The sequence below is a fragment of the Vulpes lagopus genome, chromosome 2 (assembly GCF_018345385.1).
Source record: "Vulpes lagopus strain Blue_001 chromosome 2, ASM1834538v1, whole genome shotgun sequence".
NCBI classification, from domain to species: Eukaryota; Metazoa; Chordata; class Mammalia; order Carnivora; family Canidae; genus Vulpes; species Vulpes lagopus.
In genome coordinates, this window is record NC_054825.1 from 111527184 (window position 1) to 111546654 (window position 19471).

The window sequence follows — 19471 nt, forward strand, 5'->3', positions numbered from 1 at the left end:
TACCGCCTGCTACTTGGGACAGGCGTTCGGCCCGCCTGGAGGACGCCATCCCCGGCTATGCTCATGTACGCACATCTAAGATAACCTTTGTCAAGCTCCACACGACTTCCAGGTCACGCTGCAGCCCTTCGGCGCGTCCCCTGCACATGGTTTCCCTCGTGGTTCGCCCCATGTCCTCACGGCCTGCTTGGCCTCCCCCTCTTGCCAGCTGCCGTGCACACCGCCTCTGCCTGCAGTGCAGGGAGCTGCCCTCTCCACTCCCCCAGGACACCCCAGGGCTCTGCAGCCACGTCAAGTGGGTCAGGTCGTGACCCCTCCAGGGCAGGGGCGGGGGCAGGTATGGCGCTGGGACCTCTCACCCCCCGACCCGCCCTGTGTGGTGTGCCCATCCTCACTCCCACCGCCCTGCAGGGGTTAGGGCCTGGGCCTGGCCTGGCCTGGCTCTGCAGCACCCAACCCCCACCTTTCCCCAGCTCCTCAGGATGCTGAGATTCTGATGCACCCTGTTCGAGCAACCTCGTCTCTAGGCCGGCCGCTCTGCACGGCCACCGAACGAATTCTCCATTACCTGCCCTGAGCCCACTTCTTTATCAATGCTACGACAGCATGGCCAAGCAGGGGCACCTTCCCTGCATCACGGGGCTGTGGTGGTCCTGTCCCAGCAGAGCACAGTGCTGTTCGCTGCAGATCTGACCAGGGCCAGCCCACGGTGTTGGGGGACCTGAGAGCAGGAGGGGGGCTGGGCTACCCTGCCAGGCACCTCCTCCCCACCACTCCTCCAGCACAGGGGTGACACTCACCTACCCTCACCTACCTGACTTGGCCCATCGGGGCCTACCACTAGAGCCAGTTCCCCGCGTCCCACCCCGTTCCTGCTATTTTTGCGGGTCTACACCCTGAATGACACCCTTCTAAGTGCTTTCGCCTGATACTCCTATGATCTTTTGCAAATGTGTCCTTTAGGACACATGTGAGCTTTAGGACAAAGACTGTATCTTACCCATTTTTCTACAGAAAAACTGCATACTGCCAGGACTAAATGTGCCACTCACCAAACACATTATAAATTTGACCCAGAAAATATTATTTTTCCAAATGTGGGTTTATTTCAAAATTGTAAAGATTTATATATTATTTATTACATATAATAAACAATTTTTTAGTTTAAAGTAAAAACTTTCACATTTAAAGTTTTTTTTTTAAAAAAAAAAAGTAAAACTTGACATTTTTAAAGAGCCAAAAAAGCCTGCAGCATAGATTTATCCTTAAATATTCACATCTTAAATGCTGTTTAGAAAAGGTTAAAAACTAAAAATCATTTACAGTTGGCAATGATTAAAAACTCCTTATTTTGGGAAAGAACACGTTAATGACACATAATGAATTTCATGTTACAAGTATTTAACAGTTTAATCAAACATGTAGTTTCCACCAGTACACAAAATGGTCTTAACTTGTCACAGCAGTTGTTTGGGGAGTGATTATTACATCAGGAAAACCGTATTTCACAAAAAAACAGAACACTGAAGTTCCAATGCTCTTTTCAAAGTTTCTGATTTTCAATTTAAGAGAGAAGAACAGCATTTAATTACTGCATCCCTGTTGGGGGGAAAAAAAGGAGAAAAAACAATGTAATAATCTGCCTCATATACAGTAATGCCGGAGGAAACACTGCTGCCTGCCAAGAGACAAATGCATGATCACCTGTTTATGTCAGAACTCAGATGCAATCACCAAAACACTCCCTAAGGAAACTCTGCTATCACTTGAAATCAAGAACTGAGATTTAGAAATCATGTTTTAATGCCTGAAATGGCATTTAAGAAATCTTTTCTAGTACATATGCTAATCTTGAGAAAGAAATGTAAATACCAAAAATAACCTAACGAAAGAATTGTAAAAAAAAAAAAAAAAGAAATAATTGGATTCTTAAAAACAAAATGGGGCAGCCCGGTGGCTCAGTGGTTTAGCGCCGCCTTCAGCCCAGGCCCTGATCCTGGAGACCCAGGATGGAGTCCTACCAACGGGCTCTCTGCATGGAGCCTCCTTCTCCCTCTGCCTGTGTCTCTGCCTCTCTCCCTCTCTCTGTGTCTCTCATGAATAAAGAGAAATTGTTCTGGAAATAAAATCTTTTAAAAAAAATAGTTAAAAACACACAAAATGTTGGGATGCCTGGGTGGCTCAGTGGTTGAGCGTCTACCTTTGGCTCAGGGCATGATCCCAGAGTCTGGGATTGAGTCTCACATTGGGCTACCCGCAAGGATCCTGCTTCTCCTGCTGCCTATGTCTCTGCCAGTCTCTGTATCTCATGCATAAATAAATAAAATCTTTAAAAAAATAAAAAACAAAAAACTAAATGTTTATAACATTCACAGAATTCCAAAGAAATATTCACGTGACTTCCTTCGCCCTTCACATTTTCTCCACAAGACAGTTTAAACTATTATATAACATTGTTGTGTATTTAAAGTTACTGTTTGTATGTGGATTGTCAGAAGCATGCACCAATGAACTGGAGCATCTGAGCAAATCCCTGGCACCACCCTCAAAGGCAGGGGATGGGCATGGCTTCGAGCTCAGGCTTATGGGGCTGGACATCATTTCAAGGTGCTGAGAAACGGCACGAGACCTCCCTACTAAGGTCCTGAGGACTGGCCGATTACCTGTAGCTCTCTTATTCTACGGCCTGCCCACCTGCAGGTGTCCCTGGTCTGCTTTCATGCTCATTAGCACTTGTCAAAAAAGAACCATTCATTTGAAGTGGAATAAAAATAGGATTTCTACAATTTCCTTCACTGTTCACATTAGGCATACAAATTTGCTGTGTTTTATACGTAAGCTATGTTTCCAGACTTCACAAAGAAGCAAAGCTGTGCCTAACAGAGTACTCGTCTGAACTGGTTTAAGATTACAACTAGTTTTGGTTTTCCCTCCACAGCTAAACCAGTACATTTCTCGAAAAAAATAAAATAAAAATGGCATTTACTCTTGACATAGAAAATAAACATGTTTCTACTGGCTTCAAAGTTAACACATATGTATTACATGCCATATTTTCACTAACTTGTTTTTTCTTTAATGTAGAACTTGTTTTGCTGGCGTCTCTACATCCCATTTCCTAAGTATTTGCAGTCATGGAAGGATCAGGAATCTCCTGTCAAAATTTCCTAACTGCAAACATCCAGGGGGTAAAAGCAGAAGTATGCTCCCAACCTAACTGCTTACATATGTTCAAAACGGCTTTACTTTATATTGGCAGACTCCTACTCATCTTATGTAAAAAATAATTTCTTTGGGGGAAGAAAGTTAAAGTCCTCAAAGAACAGCCTTTTATATCACATTTTAATTTGCATATGCTAACATTCATGTAGTTGTGTAAAGATGATTAGAGGACTGGAAACAAGAGTCTCACCTTGCATATGGGATGTATGACAGGCTGTACCTGCAAGAAAAGTTCAAAGATATTGAGACCATCTAAATAGTTTTTCCGCATGCCAAGTCGCCTTACATGAACACCACAGAAAATATAGCTGCACGATATTGTACAGTAATCCTCAAAACAAGGCCCCAGACCAGTAATAACAGTATCAGCCAGGAATTGGTTAAAAATGCAAATGACTATGCCCCACCCCCTATCTCCTGACCAAGAAACTCTGTGTTTTACAAACTCTTTATGTGCCCCTGCATCAGACTGCATCTGATGAAGTCTAGGCTGGGGATACTAGAAATGACCCTTTGGGTTTTTTAAATAAAAATTGTAAAGTAAAAAAAAATAAATAAATTGTAAAGTGAGAATAAACTGCATTCTCCTTTAGCAGGAAAGCCAACCATTAAGTACAGATGATGCAATAGAAAAAGCAACATATTATAGAAAAAGGCCAAGGAATTTGATTCTAATCTCCCCACAGGTCACTGACACAGAGCCAAACAACACACAGAGGAGCGCACACAGCACCCAGCAGTGTTCCAGCCATCAGTGGAGAGAGAGCCAGGGCCAAGGCAAAGGCTGATCTCTGGACGGGCCACGCCAGAGACGATGGATTGGGGGGTAGGGGGGTGGGGACTGGGTCTTAGAGGGAGCAAAGCAACTGTAGCTCTGAAGAGAAAAGGAAACACCCCTGAAAATGTCGCATGTGCAAAAACAAGGAAGCGTGGGAAGCGGAGCTCATCTAATCCAATCCCATGCCCACTGGGCCTTTCTCGCAGCTGAACTAGATGCAGTCCACAGCAGGAAAGGGCTTCCTGGAGGGGAGCGCGTGGTCAGGGAATATTGGGAAGGAGGGACAGGGGAAGTGAGGCAGAGGGAGGGGCAGGGGAGCTATTTACATCCACAGGCAGCTGACTCTGGCACAACAGGACTTTGACCTTCTCTGGTCCACTTAAACGTGGATCTTTTTTTAATAAATACTTTGGGAGATTTTTTGCTGGAGATCTGTGACAATTTGAAAAAATTCACAAATGAATGCCTTGGCCTAGGAATACCAAAAAGAATTAAGAAACAGGTATTATTGTAAGAATACGGTATATACGACGTATTGTTCAGCTGTTTATCTAAGTGGTCAGGCTTCTGGTCAACAGCAGGCCTTTAGGAGGTGAGTTTTGGGGCAGTCCAAGGATATACACAGGTGTTCGACTAGGTGGGGGCTAGTGCCCCTAATCCCCGAGGTGTTGAACGGTCAACCACATTCACTGATGATTCAGATGGGGCAGCGTCAGATATCACAGGGCCACACGCAGCAGAAAGAATTCTACTCTGTAATTATCCAGCAATACAGTACAAAGGGAATAGCAAACCAACATTCTCTGGGGCTTCTCCTGTGATATGGCCTCACTTTTATGGCTTCGCGTAGTATCACCTATATTTCTCGTCATTTCTCTTTCACGTACCAGGAAAGCAGGAAGTGTGTCACTGAGCTGGCACAGCACCTCCCACTGCCATAACCCCTACCTCTCCGAGCCCTCCCTCTGGTCACCACGGAGCTATGCGCCAGTCTCACGGGACACACCGCAGATCTCACTCCTCTGACCTCCCAGGAGGCCTGGTCCCTCCAGGGCACAGTCTTCATCACGCGGAAGCCTAACGTTGTTCCCAGGCTCCAAACAACACACTTATCACTGCTGAGGGAATTTTAACCTTCTCATCAATGTGAGACTTACCAGGTCATGGACAAGAACTGCAATATGCAGAATAATAAGGCCAGTCCCTTCTTGTGCCACTGACAACAGCAAAAACAGAAATAACAAGTTAAGAATTTTTAAAAATATTTTTCACAAGTTCCATTTTTTTCCCTTCCAAACATGGACAATGGTTTCATTTACTTTAAGTATGACAGATTCAAGATTCAGTAGATCTGAAGTTTAACTGAAACACTGCTCCATGTACGGCACTGGCTTGGTGGTCCCGAGATAGAGCCATGCTCCTACAGTCTCATGTCCAAGTCCACGTCCTCTCTGCTGCACTCAACACTCAAACGACTCAGCTGTCCCTGTATGTCCTCTGTGGGACTCCACTCACTCCTTCTCTCTTGCTCCTTGAGTTAGGTTTTGAAGGAAAACTGCATTCTATTGTGATCTTCTAGGATAATGTAAAATGAACAGTTCCTGTTAAAATGGGCTATTTTTAGGATTCCTTGTCCATTTTTATTTATATTTGTTCACTTCCTTATCATTTTTAGTCTACTACCTACAAATAAATACGTGGTTAGACCATCCCAGCACCAGAAATCAATATTCCACACAGACATACAGGTACTGTTTAAGAATATTCTTTTTAAGTTATCAGTGGGAAATTAGGTTTAAGACTGGTCACATAATTAAAGCTCAATCCTTACATGATCAAAATTAAAAAGACTGGAACATTTTTGATAGAGTATTGCTAAAACATATTATGTACTACTCTTCCTTTTTCTAAGAGTGCAGTTTTCTTGATAGCTCAGGAACTACCTCACATCCCTTTGGAAGCAGATGGTGCAACAAACACATATACTGAAGACTCAGGAGTCCCGAAAAGTGAGCTGAACTGCAATATTATAGTTTCCGGTAGGCGAATGAGCCGTTCACCGTCACAGAAGACGTACAAAATTAATTTCTCTTCCCCTTTTTTTTAGTGATTTTACATCTTTTTTACAATTAAAGCAAGTAAGCTCTACACCCAGCATGGAGCTCCAACTCGGACTTCGAGATCCAAATGCCCGGTCTTCCAACTGAGCAAGCCAAGCAGCCCCATTCGCCTCTTTTGGTTAATTTGTTTTGCTTTGTTTTCTTGCCCTTTCTCCTTATTAGTTTCAACATCCTGTGATTCTCCCATTGCCTGAGGGGACAGCAAAGCAGACAGAGGAAGCAGAGCCGCTGCAGGAGCCTCTTGGAGCCTGGGAAGTAGGAGGGGGCCGTGAGAGGGGCAGCTCAGTCCACCCTGAGAGTGAGTAAGAACTCACCTCTCCGTTCCGAATGGCAGAATCTATCACAAGCCTAGCCACTAACTTGATGTTCACACACACAATCTTAGGAACACCTGACCTTTGGGGGTTTTAAGAAGCCAGACTTTGAGCTCCTTTGGGATGGCGATATGACACCGGGGAGGGGCCACCGTTAGTAGAAAGCAGGCACCGCTGACGTCACTTACCCAAAGAGCAGCACACAAGGTAAATATCAAACACAACTATAGAAAAGGAAAGAAAAAATTGCAAATGTGAGTCCTTCCAAAAGCTTAAAACATTTCATAAAATCAATGATGCGGCCGACTCTTGATATACTTATGTACTCCAGGCCAAGCTTACCCTAAGCTTACCCTACCTTCACATCTAGGACTGCAGTGTTCCTTGGCGAACTGCAAGCACCTAGTAAACAATCCTCTGATTACATCAACAGGAAAGATGTTTGAGAAAGGACCGTATGAGCTGCTTTTAAAAAAATTCTTATATAAGTAATGCTCAGTATCCTATCACCCTCAGGTGTACAGTACAGGGATTGAACACCTCCACACACCGCTCACTGCTCATCATGGCACCTGGACGCTTAACCCCCTGACCACAGCTGTTATGAGGGCTCCTGCTAATGTTTCATAACAGAATACTGCAAGATATTATTAGCAAGACAGGGAACACCCTTACTTGACACAAGGAATCTACTATCATGATTTTCACACCAAAGAGGACATCATCACTCCATGTCCCGGGTCCCGGGAGGAGGCAGGGGAGTGATCATGAGGGGCAGGCGACAGCAATAGTGACAAGCAGGAGGCTGGCAGGCAGAGCCCTGCATGAGACCCAAGCTCTGACGCCCTGAGTGGTAAGTCAGTTGTCTGCTCTCGCCTTAAGTTCTCTTCTCTTTGAAATGAGGATGGTACCTACTGACCTGCTCTAAAGGGCAATGGTGGCAAATGAATTGGAACTTGTCTGTAATGGGCCTAGGGTAGGGGCTGGCACTCAGAAGACTACGTAAGTGGCAGTACTGCTTCCCTGTCATTATTAGGCATCAATTATGTTAGCAAATCTGACCACGCTCACTCAAATGGAAACGTCATGACTCAAGTCATCACCAGAGTTACATGATATAAATACTTCATGGTCTCTCCTGGGAAACACATTTCTGAATGTTCTAAATGTTTGAGGAACAGCCTTCTCGACTTTACATTTACTGCATAGAGTGCATTACTAAGATGGGGTCCAGGATATCCAAAGTAAAGCCAATCTACATAAAATCTTAGAAAAGTATAAAACTTCTCACAGTCTAAGCATAAGCTAACTTTTAGGTAACCCACACAAAGTTGAATATTAATACACTGCCGTACATGCTAATATAGGAAATACAAAATAACTGGAAAAATTAGAAAAATGGCAATAAATTATGATGAAGCTAAATAAGGACATAAATAAAAAGTTAGGCTAAAAAGGGTTTTCTTCTCTGATAAGACTCACACAGATTATGTGGGAACATTTCCTTCCTACAAATCCACCAAGCTTAACTGTGTTAAAAAGCTTCCTAGCATTACAAGGATACACTAGCTGATGCTGGTCCTTAGATTCGACAACATGCTTGAAGGCAAGAGAACTCTGCAAGAGACACAGACAAGCCCACAAGGAACCAGAGACTCCATGGAGAGAGGGACACTTGAGTTCCTTGGCCCACAACACTCAAAACAGCAGCCAAGAACCCAAAACACACAAAGTACAAACTTTCTAACCACAAGCCCAATCCTGCCCGGTTCAAAGATAAAGAGACAGGAAATTTAAGAGTGATGACCTGACAGCCATGCACAAAATCCATAAAGTGATAATAGATGGCACCTGAAAGACATGGCTATAGAAGCCGTGCTGCTGGGAGTACAAATAGTCACACAGGGAAGGGACAAAAGCCAGGTGACAGGCTACTTAAATGAAGCCAAGCGTTCCTGAGAAAAGATGCGAACAGCCTCAGAGAAGAGACCTGTATTCCAGCCACCACCCCACTGCCCCCCCCACAAAAAGCACACAGCCATCTGTTACAAGGCGCTCTACAAGGCTGGGAAATGACATATGTCCACTTTAAATACACAGCGCCAACGGTAGGTCTAGACAACAAAAGGCAGAATTTAGCAAGTCAGTCAGTTGAAATAATGCTGTATCATCTAAATTCTCTAAACACACAGCCTTAAGGATATGATTACATGCAGCACAAGATATAATAGCACGTACATAAGAGCGGGCAATTATCTGTAAGATAATAATGCAAAAACACTGCTCTAAGTTTTAATTTTCATTATTTACTTACAAGCATAATAACTGTTGCAAGCAATCTTGTTGTTTCAAACATTTTCTTCAGTTGCTTCATAGGTCCCATTAAGAAGCACGTACTTAAAAAAAAAAAAAGCAAGTACTATTTGAAACAAACAGAAGGAAGAGATGAATCTAATTGGCTATCTAAACATAAATGCTTTTACAAAAAAAAATCTGCTGATTTACGAATAAAAATCTCTCACTAAGTCAGTTCTATTTTTCCTTAATATTAAAAGCAAACTTTTTTTAAAGACCTTGTTATTTTATTTATTTTTTTTAACTAAGCTCTAGGCCCAACATAGGGCTTGAACTCATGACCCTGAAATCAAGAGTCACGTGTTTTACTGACTGAGAGAGCCAGGAGCCCTTAGTGTTCTAGGACACACAAATGCCTTTTCACAAATTATTCATACAAAGCTACAGGTGATCAAGATGGTTGAAGCCGTCCTGAACTCACAGGTGACTCGCTCCCCAACTGTGCCAGTCCAATCACTACCACTCCTCACCTCTGCACGCTACAGACCAGAGCAATGATAAACGACTCCCATCTAACAACAGTGTGAAGCCCCCAACAGTGACACAACATAAAACTGCCGGGTTGGGCTTTGTTCGGACTGTAGCCCCAAGGAGCAGCACTATAGGGACCAGCCCAGAAAAGCCCACTGAGCTTGGCCTTGGCTCACGCAGGTTCACTTGACTACCTTGATCCAGAAAATTCCAGGTCACCTCTGAAAGCTCAATGTATACAAATGCAAAACTCATACATCTGACAACTACTTAATAGACACCAACACGCTCAAATGTGCACCAAGATCCTCAGAGGAATTCCGGGGCACCAACCCAAAATGCTACTGGGCTCACTAGCGCTCCTCACCCCCGACTTCTCTGCTCAGCACCACTACCGTGGGGGCTCCTAGCTGGTGGGCAGCAGTCGGCTCCTCTCCCTGAGATGGGCTTCCCAAGCAGGGAGCAGAGCACAGCAGCCATGAGCCATGGCTCCGGAGGACTATCTGGTGGAAAGCCTGCCGGTCACCTAATGGGGCTCATCCCAGGGTAGTGACTCACCCTCTCTGTGCTACTCCGCTTGGCCACAGGGTGGGGGTGATCACAGTACCCACCTCTTACACTGGAGTAACAGACAGGAGCACTTAGCAACCCCTACCCTCCCCACGACAGTGCGCCCCAGCACTCAGCGTAAGTCGATGCACACTTACTGAATGAACAGAAATGTGGCTCTAGCAGCCTTGCTATTGGGGAAGTGCTTACGGCAAGGACGGCTGCTGACCGTGCCAGCAAACCAAACACCCCGAGGAGCCAGACTGGTATACACACCTGGCTAATGCAGAGAGATTTCCAAGAGTATAAAACACTGCAAAAAGCTTTATGCCACCAGGAAGCCACAGTAATCCAGTCCCCTGAGTGAAGATATATTTTGAAATAATTTTACCATTGTGATAGCTTAAAATATAAACATGCTACAAAGGGAATATGATTATATAACAATGTACAGTTTAAGTATCGATATGCTAGTACATAGTCTTTAATTATATTGTTTTGTAAAAAGTTTTCATTGTTATTTGCTAATTGAACTCTTCTGCCTATTCTGTGTATATCTAACTTAGCCATAACACATGTGTAAATCATCTCACTCTCCTTAAATCAATGCTCTTTACCAATGACAAGTTACATAAGGTAGTTAACGTATCTCAGTTCCTGACTCTGAAGCTTTCTATACACACTGATTTTTCTTAAAAATATATATATATATTCACAATCCATAAACTCCCCCCAAATACTAATTTCTGAATCTCTGTATTGATCTCTGTGTTCCATGGAAACAGTTTTGCGGGTGGTCTAGACTGCAGGCTGCTTGTTAAAACTAAACGACGTTAGCCTGGCCTAAAATAAAAATCATTAGGCAGCAGAAAGCCGTTAACTCACAAGGATGGAGAAGAAAATGCCGGAGACGAAGCAGATGACGAACCACTTCAGCCTGGTGTTGAAGCTAAGGGACGAGGCGTCCAGGACCTTAGGAAGGAAGGGGAAGCAGAACATGTCCTTCGGCTGCTTAGTGCAGCCTGACTCTTCACAGTGAAGGGGGCAAAGCCTCCCCAGACCCTGGATGCGGGGCCCATTGGCTTGTGCCTGCTGCAGCTCAGTGAGAAGGGCAAGACCCCGGGGACCATGAAGGGAAACTTAAGGCGGGGGTCGGATGGGTGCACCCATGGCACTGTGCGCCTGGTTTTTACAGCCCTTAGCAGGATAGCAGACATATCCCGACACCCATGAAATGACAGAAAATATGTTACACATTATAAAACACTCAATAACTAAAAAGAAAAAAAAAGGGGGGGGGGAGATGAAACAAGACAAGCAAGATGTGGAACAACGCTGAAGCTGGGTTCTGGGCACAGGAGAGGCCTCCAAGTGCAGAGCCCGAAACAGGGGTCTGATGCACTTGCTGCTCTCAGCAGAAACCCTGAGGGAAGTGAGGGGAGCTGCCAGGGTAGGGAGAGGATGATGTGGTTTCAGCCGGCATTCAGCTTGGGCCTGGGAAGGCCACTGTCTGGAACCCACCTCCCATCGGCTGGCCACAGGCTGTAGGCACAGTGGGGATGACCGCAGGACCTCCGAGATGTGCTGGAGGACACAGCTGTGAGTCGCTGGGGGACGCATACACCCGCTTCACAATGGGGACCTGGGCAGCCACCAGTAGCGTCCACTACTGGATACCTAACTTCCATTCATTATAAAAGGTTCATTTAAAACCAATTCAGGAGAGCCCTAGGTACCTCCTCCACCATTATTAAAAACACATTTTTTTAAATGATCATTTATGCTAGAGCAACGGCACTCCTATATGCAAACTGTAACCAACTTAGGTGGGCGAAGAGTGGAAATCACCAGGCATGCCTTACACAGTAACCCAGACTGAGCAATGGACACATGCAGATTCCTAAGGATACTCATTTCCCAACAAAGCTGAAAAAGTATCAACAACGCTATTTTGGGAAACTAGAAATATATATTAGGAATTTATATGTCACAATTTAATTTCTAACTTATATTACCATAGATATTTAAAAATAAGTTCACATGCTTATAATGTATTTTCAAGAATAATAAAGCAAAAGCAGAAAATTCCTATGCAAAAGCTCAAAAATACCTCTTGCTACATTCCTTACCTCAACTGATTAACCTGGGAATCCTTATGCGGCATGAAAAGTAGATAAAAACAAGATAAGGTTGTAAATGCAACATATATCACTTAACACATTTTAAATGTTTAAATTTGCTTTAACTCACATTCTGATTTCCAGCAATGTCACCTGTTTATAGCAAAACCACAGCTCCATTTAAACCAATGGACTCGTCTTTGAAAACACCCAAGTACCATCCTTTCTGAGTAGGAAATGTGGCCAGGAAGTGTGTTTCAACTACACAGAGCAGCATGAACCCCAAAGACCACTCACTGCATGGGAGATGGGCTACAGAGCAGCATCCACGGAAGCCTGCCTTCTAACCTGCAGCCAGAGGACACGGCGATGTGGGGACAAGTCACTTCTGCTTTCCATTCACAAGTTTAAACCACCCCACCATTCCTAAGTTCAGATGCTGGTTTTCAACAGCCAGTTCACTCTTAGCACGATTATTTACATATTAGGTATTTTCCCCTTATTACCATCTTCCAAGTGACGATCTTTAAAATGAAACAAGTTATTTGCATTTGAAAATATAGAATATTCAACCCACAAGCAAATGATTTGTCTTCAGCTTTGCCAACTGTCCAGACTACAGAAACAAATTACGGATTCCCTGGTGCCTTATTTGGAAAACATGCAAGAAAACTTGGTGCTGCATTCCCCACAAAGGAGCCAAAAGGGGCCCTGATCCTCCAGACTCGCTTCAGAAGCACTCAGGTGCTACTTTCTGGTCCAAGCGCAATCAGGAACAAGCCCAGCAGAACCAGCAACCATACTGATTTCTTAAAGATAGTCTCTGAAAAGAAATACACAGGGACATGGGTACCAATTACTTGACATATTATCAAAGGAAGAGGAACCCGAGCACTTGGCTGGCTCAGTGGATTAAGCATCGGACTCTTGATTTTGGCTCCGGTCATGATCTCGGGTGATCTCGGGGTCATGACATCCAGCCCCATTCAGCAGGGGGCCTGCTTGTGATTCTCTCTCTGCCTCTGCTTCCATCCCTCCCCCAGAGCACTCTCTCTCTCCAAATAAATAAATAAAAATCTGTAAAAATAATTAGAGACACCAAACAAAGGAAGAGGAAGCAAAGAGAAAGCATCTCGTGTGCAGGAGAGACTCTTCCGCCACAGCAAACCACTACCCGGAACCAGAATTTTGCTGATTTAGAGAAAGTAGTTGGAAAACATCTCCCGGCAGCAGCAGCATTACAGGTGAAAGAATGAAGCCGAGGCCCTGGGGACACTCGCCTCTCTCCCAGTGATGGAGAAGCCAGGAGCAGAGCCACACGATCGCGAAGGGGCCGGCTGTCTTGGCCTGAGCCCTGCTCCAGGGTGACTACCACCTGAACGAGCACCCTGAGTGCAGGACTCCCACCAGTCCTCCTTCAAAACGACGGTGGGCAGGAGGAGGGCCACCAGAGCGACAGCGAGCACGGGGAACAGGTGTCCACAGACGCTCTCGAGGGAGGTCAGCATTGCCTTCTCGGGTCCCGGCTCCTGACTCAGTCTCCTCCGTGACTAGCAGGCCCACCTCACTCCTGGCACCAACAGCTCCCCCTGTCCTTCTCTCTCACTCGGGGCCCCTGACCACAGGTCCTACACTGGATCCCAGGGGAGCCTTGGATAATCGTACATCCACGGGGATTGCCCGGAATTTCTGTTCCTCAACCCCTAATCTCAGTGGCCCGTGCCCTCCACTCCACCAAGTGACCCAGGACGCTCTCGCGGCCCAAAATCTCTCCATATCCAAACTTCAAGCCGCTGCTCTTGGACCCCAAAGTCCTCCAGGTGGCACGCTCGTCCAGCCCACCAGCTCAGTAAGACAGTTAAAATTCCCTTTCTGCTGCTTCCATCTGGCAAAATGCCACCTGCTTCCTCTTCCTCTGAGCAGTCATGTGGCAAGGCGGGGGGATCGCACCCAGGCCATCAGCACCTCCCAGTGGGCCCTGATGCCGCCCGCCTGGCCACCTGACATGGCGGACTGACAGGCACTGTGAAGTCAATGTGCCTTCGCACTCTACTGACCACAGATGATTTCAACCCTGCAAGTGTTGCTGTGACACTTCTACTGTACAGATAACTTCCCCTTTCACAGAGAAAACAGAAACCATCAACGTGCCCTCCCTCTACTGCTTGCTGCTACCAAGCCCCCAAGGCTCCCTCAAGAATACCTTCTCTTCCTTCTCGGATGACCACAGAGGGGCTGAGGTCAACCCACTGTGCTTCAGAGCCCCACCCCTCGGCCTTCTCAGGAAACTTGCAGTATCAGCTTCTCACCCTTCTCGAAAGTGACCCATGTTCTGTCCCTGAGACCACTCCCATCAACCTGAACACATGAGTATGCCTCTTTCAGCTTGAAGCAGCAGCTCACTTGAGTTCACTCTCCAGCCTCTGCTCATTCATTCATTCAGCAAATACTGCTGAGCGATCTTTGATGCCTGTTCAATGTGCTGGCTGAGGAGTCTGGCCCTCCACACATCCTCCTCCCTGACATCAGGCTCTGTAAAACTGCCCAAGTCTTTGGTTTGGGGCTCCCTGGACAGGGAGCAGACCACCAACCAGTGCCCAGTCCATGGGGTGAAAACAGCACAGAGGGAAGCCGGCCCTTCCTGGCTTCCAGCCTCTTGCTGCTACTGCCACAGAAAGTGATCTGAGGCACAATTTGCCCTGCCAGTTTGGCCTACTGCCCCTTCCTTTTTTTTTTTTTTTTTTTTTTTTTTAAGATTTTACTTACTTATTTACTTGAGAGAAAGAGAGTGAGCACACAAGTCGGGGGAAGGGCAGGGAGCCTTACACAGGGCTCGATCCCAACTTAAGCCAAAGTCAGACGCTTAGTGGACTAAGCCACCTAGGCACCCTGGCCTATTGCTTCAATGGGCCACTCTGACCCTGACTGCTCAGCACCTGAGCTCGATACTGGTGACACAGCTGTCAAAGCAATAAGGTGGCTGCCCACAAATCAGTAAATGCCCACATGCTAGAACATCAGGTGTAGTGTGTGCTATAGGGAGGAATCAAGGAGATCCAAGGATGGAGGGCGAGAAGGGCAGTGCTACTTCAGCTGGGTTGGGAGTCTTGCTAAACGCCTGTGAGGAGGTACCTCAGAGACCAGGAGAAAATGAGGAGGAACATCAGAGGAAGAAAGCCCCTCTCCTCCCCATTACACCAACCTCCCTCCGGATCCACGTCCTCATCTCACGTACCACAAACGGTCTTGTCACCCTTGCGGGTCCCGGAGAGAAAGGGCCCACGCAGGTTAAGGCTATGTGGGCAAACCCTGGGAGCCAGGTTAGAGCATCCCAGAAAAAAAGAAATGGCAGAGGCAGAGGAAGCTGAGCAGAGCACAGTAGTCCTGGGGGACAGGTGAGGTGGGGAGGTGTGCAGAGGGCTGAGGCGCCTGGGGCAGAGTCTGGATCTTACACCAGCACTACAGGAAGTCGTGTGATTAATCTGGACCCTCTCACACCTGGCTCCATCTCGCCCTCCTTCCATTATCCCAGACACCTTGCAAGGAGGGACCCTACAACTCTGGCTACTCTGCCTCTTCCCTGGCCTCCAAACCCCCTCAGCAGGATGACGGAGCAGTCCTGGATCTCAGATGCACCCCCAACACCACGATGCTGCTCGTCACCCCCCTGACTAGGGGGGACAGGAAGTGGGCCAGGTGAAGGCTGCTCCTCACTGCTGTTCCCCATCTTCTCAGGCCCAGAAACACCTGCCTGCAAGATCCTGCCCTCACACTAGGCCACCTGCTGCTCCTCCTCACTGCTGTCACTACCATCTCCTGGGTCACCCCATCACTGCCCCCTGCCCCCACATCACAACTCTTGCTCTTCTAAGGATTGTGCAAGGGGCTCACTATCATGCCTCCACTCCCCTCTTAACTGTTGGGGATTTCATCACTGGAGTAAGCAAGCCTTCCAGAGCTCTATGATTCCTGCCTCTTCATCCTCTCTCCTCCAATGGTCTCTGCACCCTACATCAACCACCAAGTCCCTTATCTGCGGTAATAAGGGCACCATAATCTCAACACTCTCCATGGTCTCAATTTTAAGTATCCCCCTTTTCGACCACCCCTTCCTACTCTCCAGCATCCCTGGTCACCCATCTCTCCACACCCCCTACTCCTGCTGCCCTCCTACAAGCACTCCTGCGTACATCCCCCACTTCTCTGCACTGTGTCCCTCTGATGCATTCACTGGGCAACATCCAAACCCCGCTTAAATCCAGCTCCCCGCCCTGCCCTGCCCTCCTGCTGCTGCTGCTGAGGACTCCCACCTCAAATGGTCCCCAAATCCAGGACCATCACCCACAAGAGGGGCCTTGGTGCTGCCAACAATCCCACTGTTGCCCCCCATCCATTCACTCGCCTGTTCTCTTAAACAACCTCCACATCTTCTTCCGGAACGTCAACACTCACTCCCCCTCCAACTTCCAACTGGCAACCCTATTTCCCATTTCTGTGAGGACGGCTAAGGAGTCATGGGAGAATCCTCCTGTGCTCCAATGGCAGCACCTGGAGCCCACATGAGCTGGCCATCCACGTGCCCAAGCCAGGCTGATCCCTTCTCTTGTGCACCATATCCCACCTCCTGGGATCTTCCCAACCATGCCTGGATGGCACCCCAGCAATGATCCTGTCTCTTGCCTGTATCACCAGCTTCGCCCTTTTCTGGACTATTCTCAACATCTTTCCCCCCTGTAGTCTGTGGGCTCAAGAAAAGTGACACTATCACCTTCATGTACCCAAGGTTCAGAGCAGCTCAGCACCACTGAACTTCCTGCCATGAAATGTCCCATTCATATACTGTCCTATGCAGCAACCACTAACACCTGTGCCCACCTGGGGTGCCTAGGTGGCTCAATCCGGTCAAGTGTCTACCTTTGGCTCATGTCATGCTGTCCAGATCCTGGGATCAAGCCCCACATCGGGCTTCCAGCTCAGCAGGGAGTCCGCTACTCCCTCTCTCTCCCCCTCTGCCCCTTCCCACTGCTGGTTCTCTCTCTCAAGTAAACAAAATCCTTAAAAACACAACACACGTGCCTACTGAGCACCTGAAATGTGGCTGGTGTGACTGAGAAACGATTTTTAAATAGTATTTAATTTCTTAAAAGATTTTGTTTATTTGAAAAGATTTTATTTACTATTTGAGGGAGGGAGGGAGACAGCATGCACCAGCCGGGGGGAGGGAGAAGCATACTCCCTGCTAAGTGTGGAGCCTGATGGGGGGGGCTTGATTCCAGGACCCCGAGACCATGATCTGCCTGAAGTCAGCCACTTAACCGACAGCCACCCAGGTGCCCAAATCTTATTTAATTTTTATTACTTTAAATATAAGTAGCCACATGTGGCTATGAATCCTGCAGGGTACAGCACAGCGCTGGAGCATGGAGTGGAGCACAGCAGAATGACTCTGGGTGGGGGGAGCCCGTACTGCCCTCCTGACATCTCTCGCAGTCCTATTTGTGGATTTTTTTTTTAAAGATTTTATTTATTTATTCATGAGAGGCACAGAGAGAGAAAGGCAGAGACATAGGCAGAGGGAGAAGCAGGCTCCATGCGGAACCCAATCCTGGGACCCCAGGATCACACCCTGGACCAAAGGCAGGTGCTAAACCCCTCAGCCACCCAGGGATCCCCTATTTGTGGATTTCTATATTACGATCTGCCAAACTGCTTATGGCATCCCCTGAAAGCAGATGCTTGTCTTGTAGACTCTGGATCCTCACACACTAGACTAGAATCTTGCCCCCAAAAAGGGCCGCACAAAGAGAACAAGGGAGGGAGTCAGGTAGAAAAGGGTCAAACAAAAGGCCCTTCTGCGGCACACTGGGCGCTAGGCGCTGCACTCCTGGGCCCGCAGAAAAGAACTAGTCAGCAGGCACACACCAGAAACACTGCAGTTACTGCGCGGGGGATATTTTTAATTCTTCCACTAGAGAGAGTAACGTTCACCAGGCCTCCGGGTAAAGCACAGAGGCAAAAAGATGCTTTTGTTTGGCTGTGAATCTTTTACCAGGGACTCAATGCCTTAATAAGCAACTTTTAACTCCGTTTCTTTCACTTCCCAGTGACCTTCCCCGCCCCCGCTCCGGTCTCCCTACTTCCAAAGGACCAAGGCGCACTCACCGCACCTCGTCCACCTCGGGGGACAAACCCCTGAACGCACCTCGTCCGCCTCCCGGGGCAAGCCCCTGCAACCAAGCTAGACCTCGGCTCTCCCCGCAGCTCGCAGGACAGAGCCGCCGCCCACCCCCTGGGCGCTGCCTCTGCAGGCCTGCCCCTCGCCCCAGCCCCCTGGGCGACGCCCCCTGCAGGCCCCGCCCCCCCGCCCTCCCCCCGGGCGCTGCCCCCTGCAGGCCTGCCCCCCCCCACGGCGCTGCCCCCTGCAGGCCCTGCCCCCCCCGTCCCCCCCCCCGGCGCTGCCCCCTGCAGGCCTGCCCCCCGCCCCAGCACCCTGGGCGCTGCCCCTTGCAGGCCTGCCCCCGTCCCCCCCCCCCGGACGCTGCCCCCTGCAGGCCCTGCCCCCCCTGTCCCCCCCCCCCGGCGCTGCCCCCTGCAGGCCTGCCCCCGCCCCACCCCCCTCAGCCCCCGCTGCCCCCTGCAGGCCCTGCCCCCCGCCCGCCTCCCCGCCGCCGCCACCCGCCTGTGTTGCCCCCCCCCGGGTGCAGAGCCCCGCGCAGAACACCCGGGAGAGCTCGGCGGTCCCCAAGGGTCGGCAGGCCCAAGCGAGCCGTGAGGCGGACTCAAGGCTTCGCAGACCCCACGAACACCCGGGAAGCTCCCCCAGATTCTCCCCGGGAGGCGGGGAGCCCTCCCTCCGCCCCCGAGGTGGCAGGTGGGCGCCCGCCCGGCCCTCCCGGCCCCGCCGCGGCCCGCTACCTGCGCGGTCAGGCCCTGCTCCTCGTCGTCCTGGCCGCTCAGGACCCGCCGCAGCTTCTCCATGGCCCCGCTTCCCGCCGCACTGGCGGCCCCGCTCGCCGGAACCCCCGCGGCTCCCGGAACCCGGAACCCGGAACCCCACGCGACCGGACATCCGGCCCGCCGCTTCCGGCGCGTCCCCGCAGCCCGCGCCTGCGCGCTGGGCACCTCGAGCCCGGGTCTGCGCCGGCGGGGGCTGTGCTTCCGGTCCCGGTGCTCCGGCTGCGGCGGGCGCTGCCTCCTGTCTCCTGGAGTCGGAGCTCGGCGGTGGCACGGCCAGGGACGTCGGATGAATACACCCACCGACCCAGGTCCTCCCGCGTGTACGCCACGCTCTGTGCCGCAGACCCACGGCCGGTGCTCCAGACCCGACCCCACACCGCAGCCCGGGGCCTCCAGGCCTGCCGCACCCAGCACCCAGGACTGCAGGTCCGGCACCCAGCACTGCAGACATGAGCCCCTCCCTGCAGCCCCAGCTCCCAGACTACATCCCTGGCATCTGGTACTGCAGATCCCGCACCCAGCACTGCAGACCTGAGCCCCACACTGCAGCCCCAGCACCCAGACTACAGCCCTGGCACCTAGTAC

At 49.1% G+C, this 19471-nt stretch overlaps 1 protein-coding gene across 3 annotated transcripts; it reads right to left on the bottom strand.

Annotated features, from left to right (window-relative positions):
• Positions 1 to 1384: 1384 nt before the first annotated feature.
• SFT2D1 (SFT2 domain containing 1) lies at positions 1385 to 18997 on the bottom strand. Of its 3 annotated transcripts, XM_041744451.1 has the most exons (8): positions 18845 to 18997; positions 10695 to 10781; positions 10086 to 10168; positions 8749 to 8830; positions 6623 to 6658; positions 5158 to 5216; positions 3413 to 3442; positions 1385 to 1599 (listed from the first exon to the last, which is right to left on the bottom strand). In XM_041744451.1, the coding sequence occupies exons 1-8, from the start codon at positions 18905 to 18907 to the stop codon at positions 1560 to 1562; spliced, it is 480 nt and encodes a 159-aa protein (XP_041600385.1). In that variant the 5' UTR covers positions 18908 to 18997; the 3' UTR covers positions 1385 to 1559. The 3 variants fall into 3 exon arrangements, with proteins under 3 accessions (XP_041600385.1, XP_041600387.1, XP_041600386.1); XM_041744453.1 differs by lacking the exon at positions 6623 to 6658; XM_041744452.1 differs by lacking the exons at positions 1385 to 1599; positions 3413 to 3442; positions 5158 to 5216 and adding an exon at positions 5223 to 5575.
• Positions 18998 to 19471: the final 474 nt, after the last annotated feature.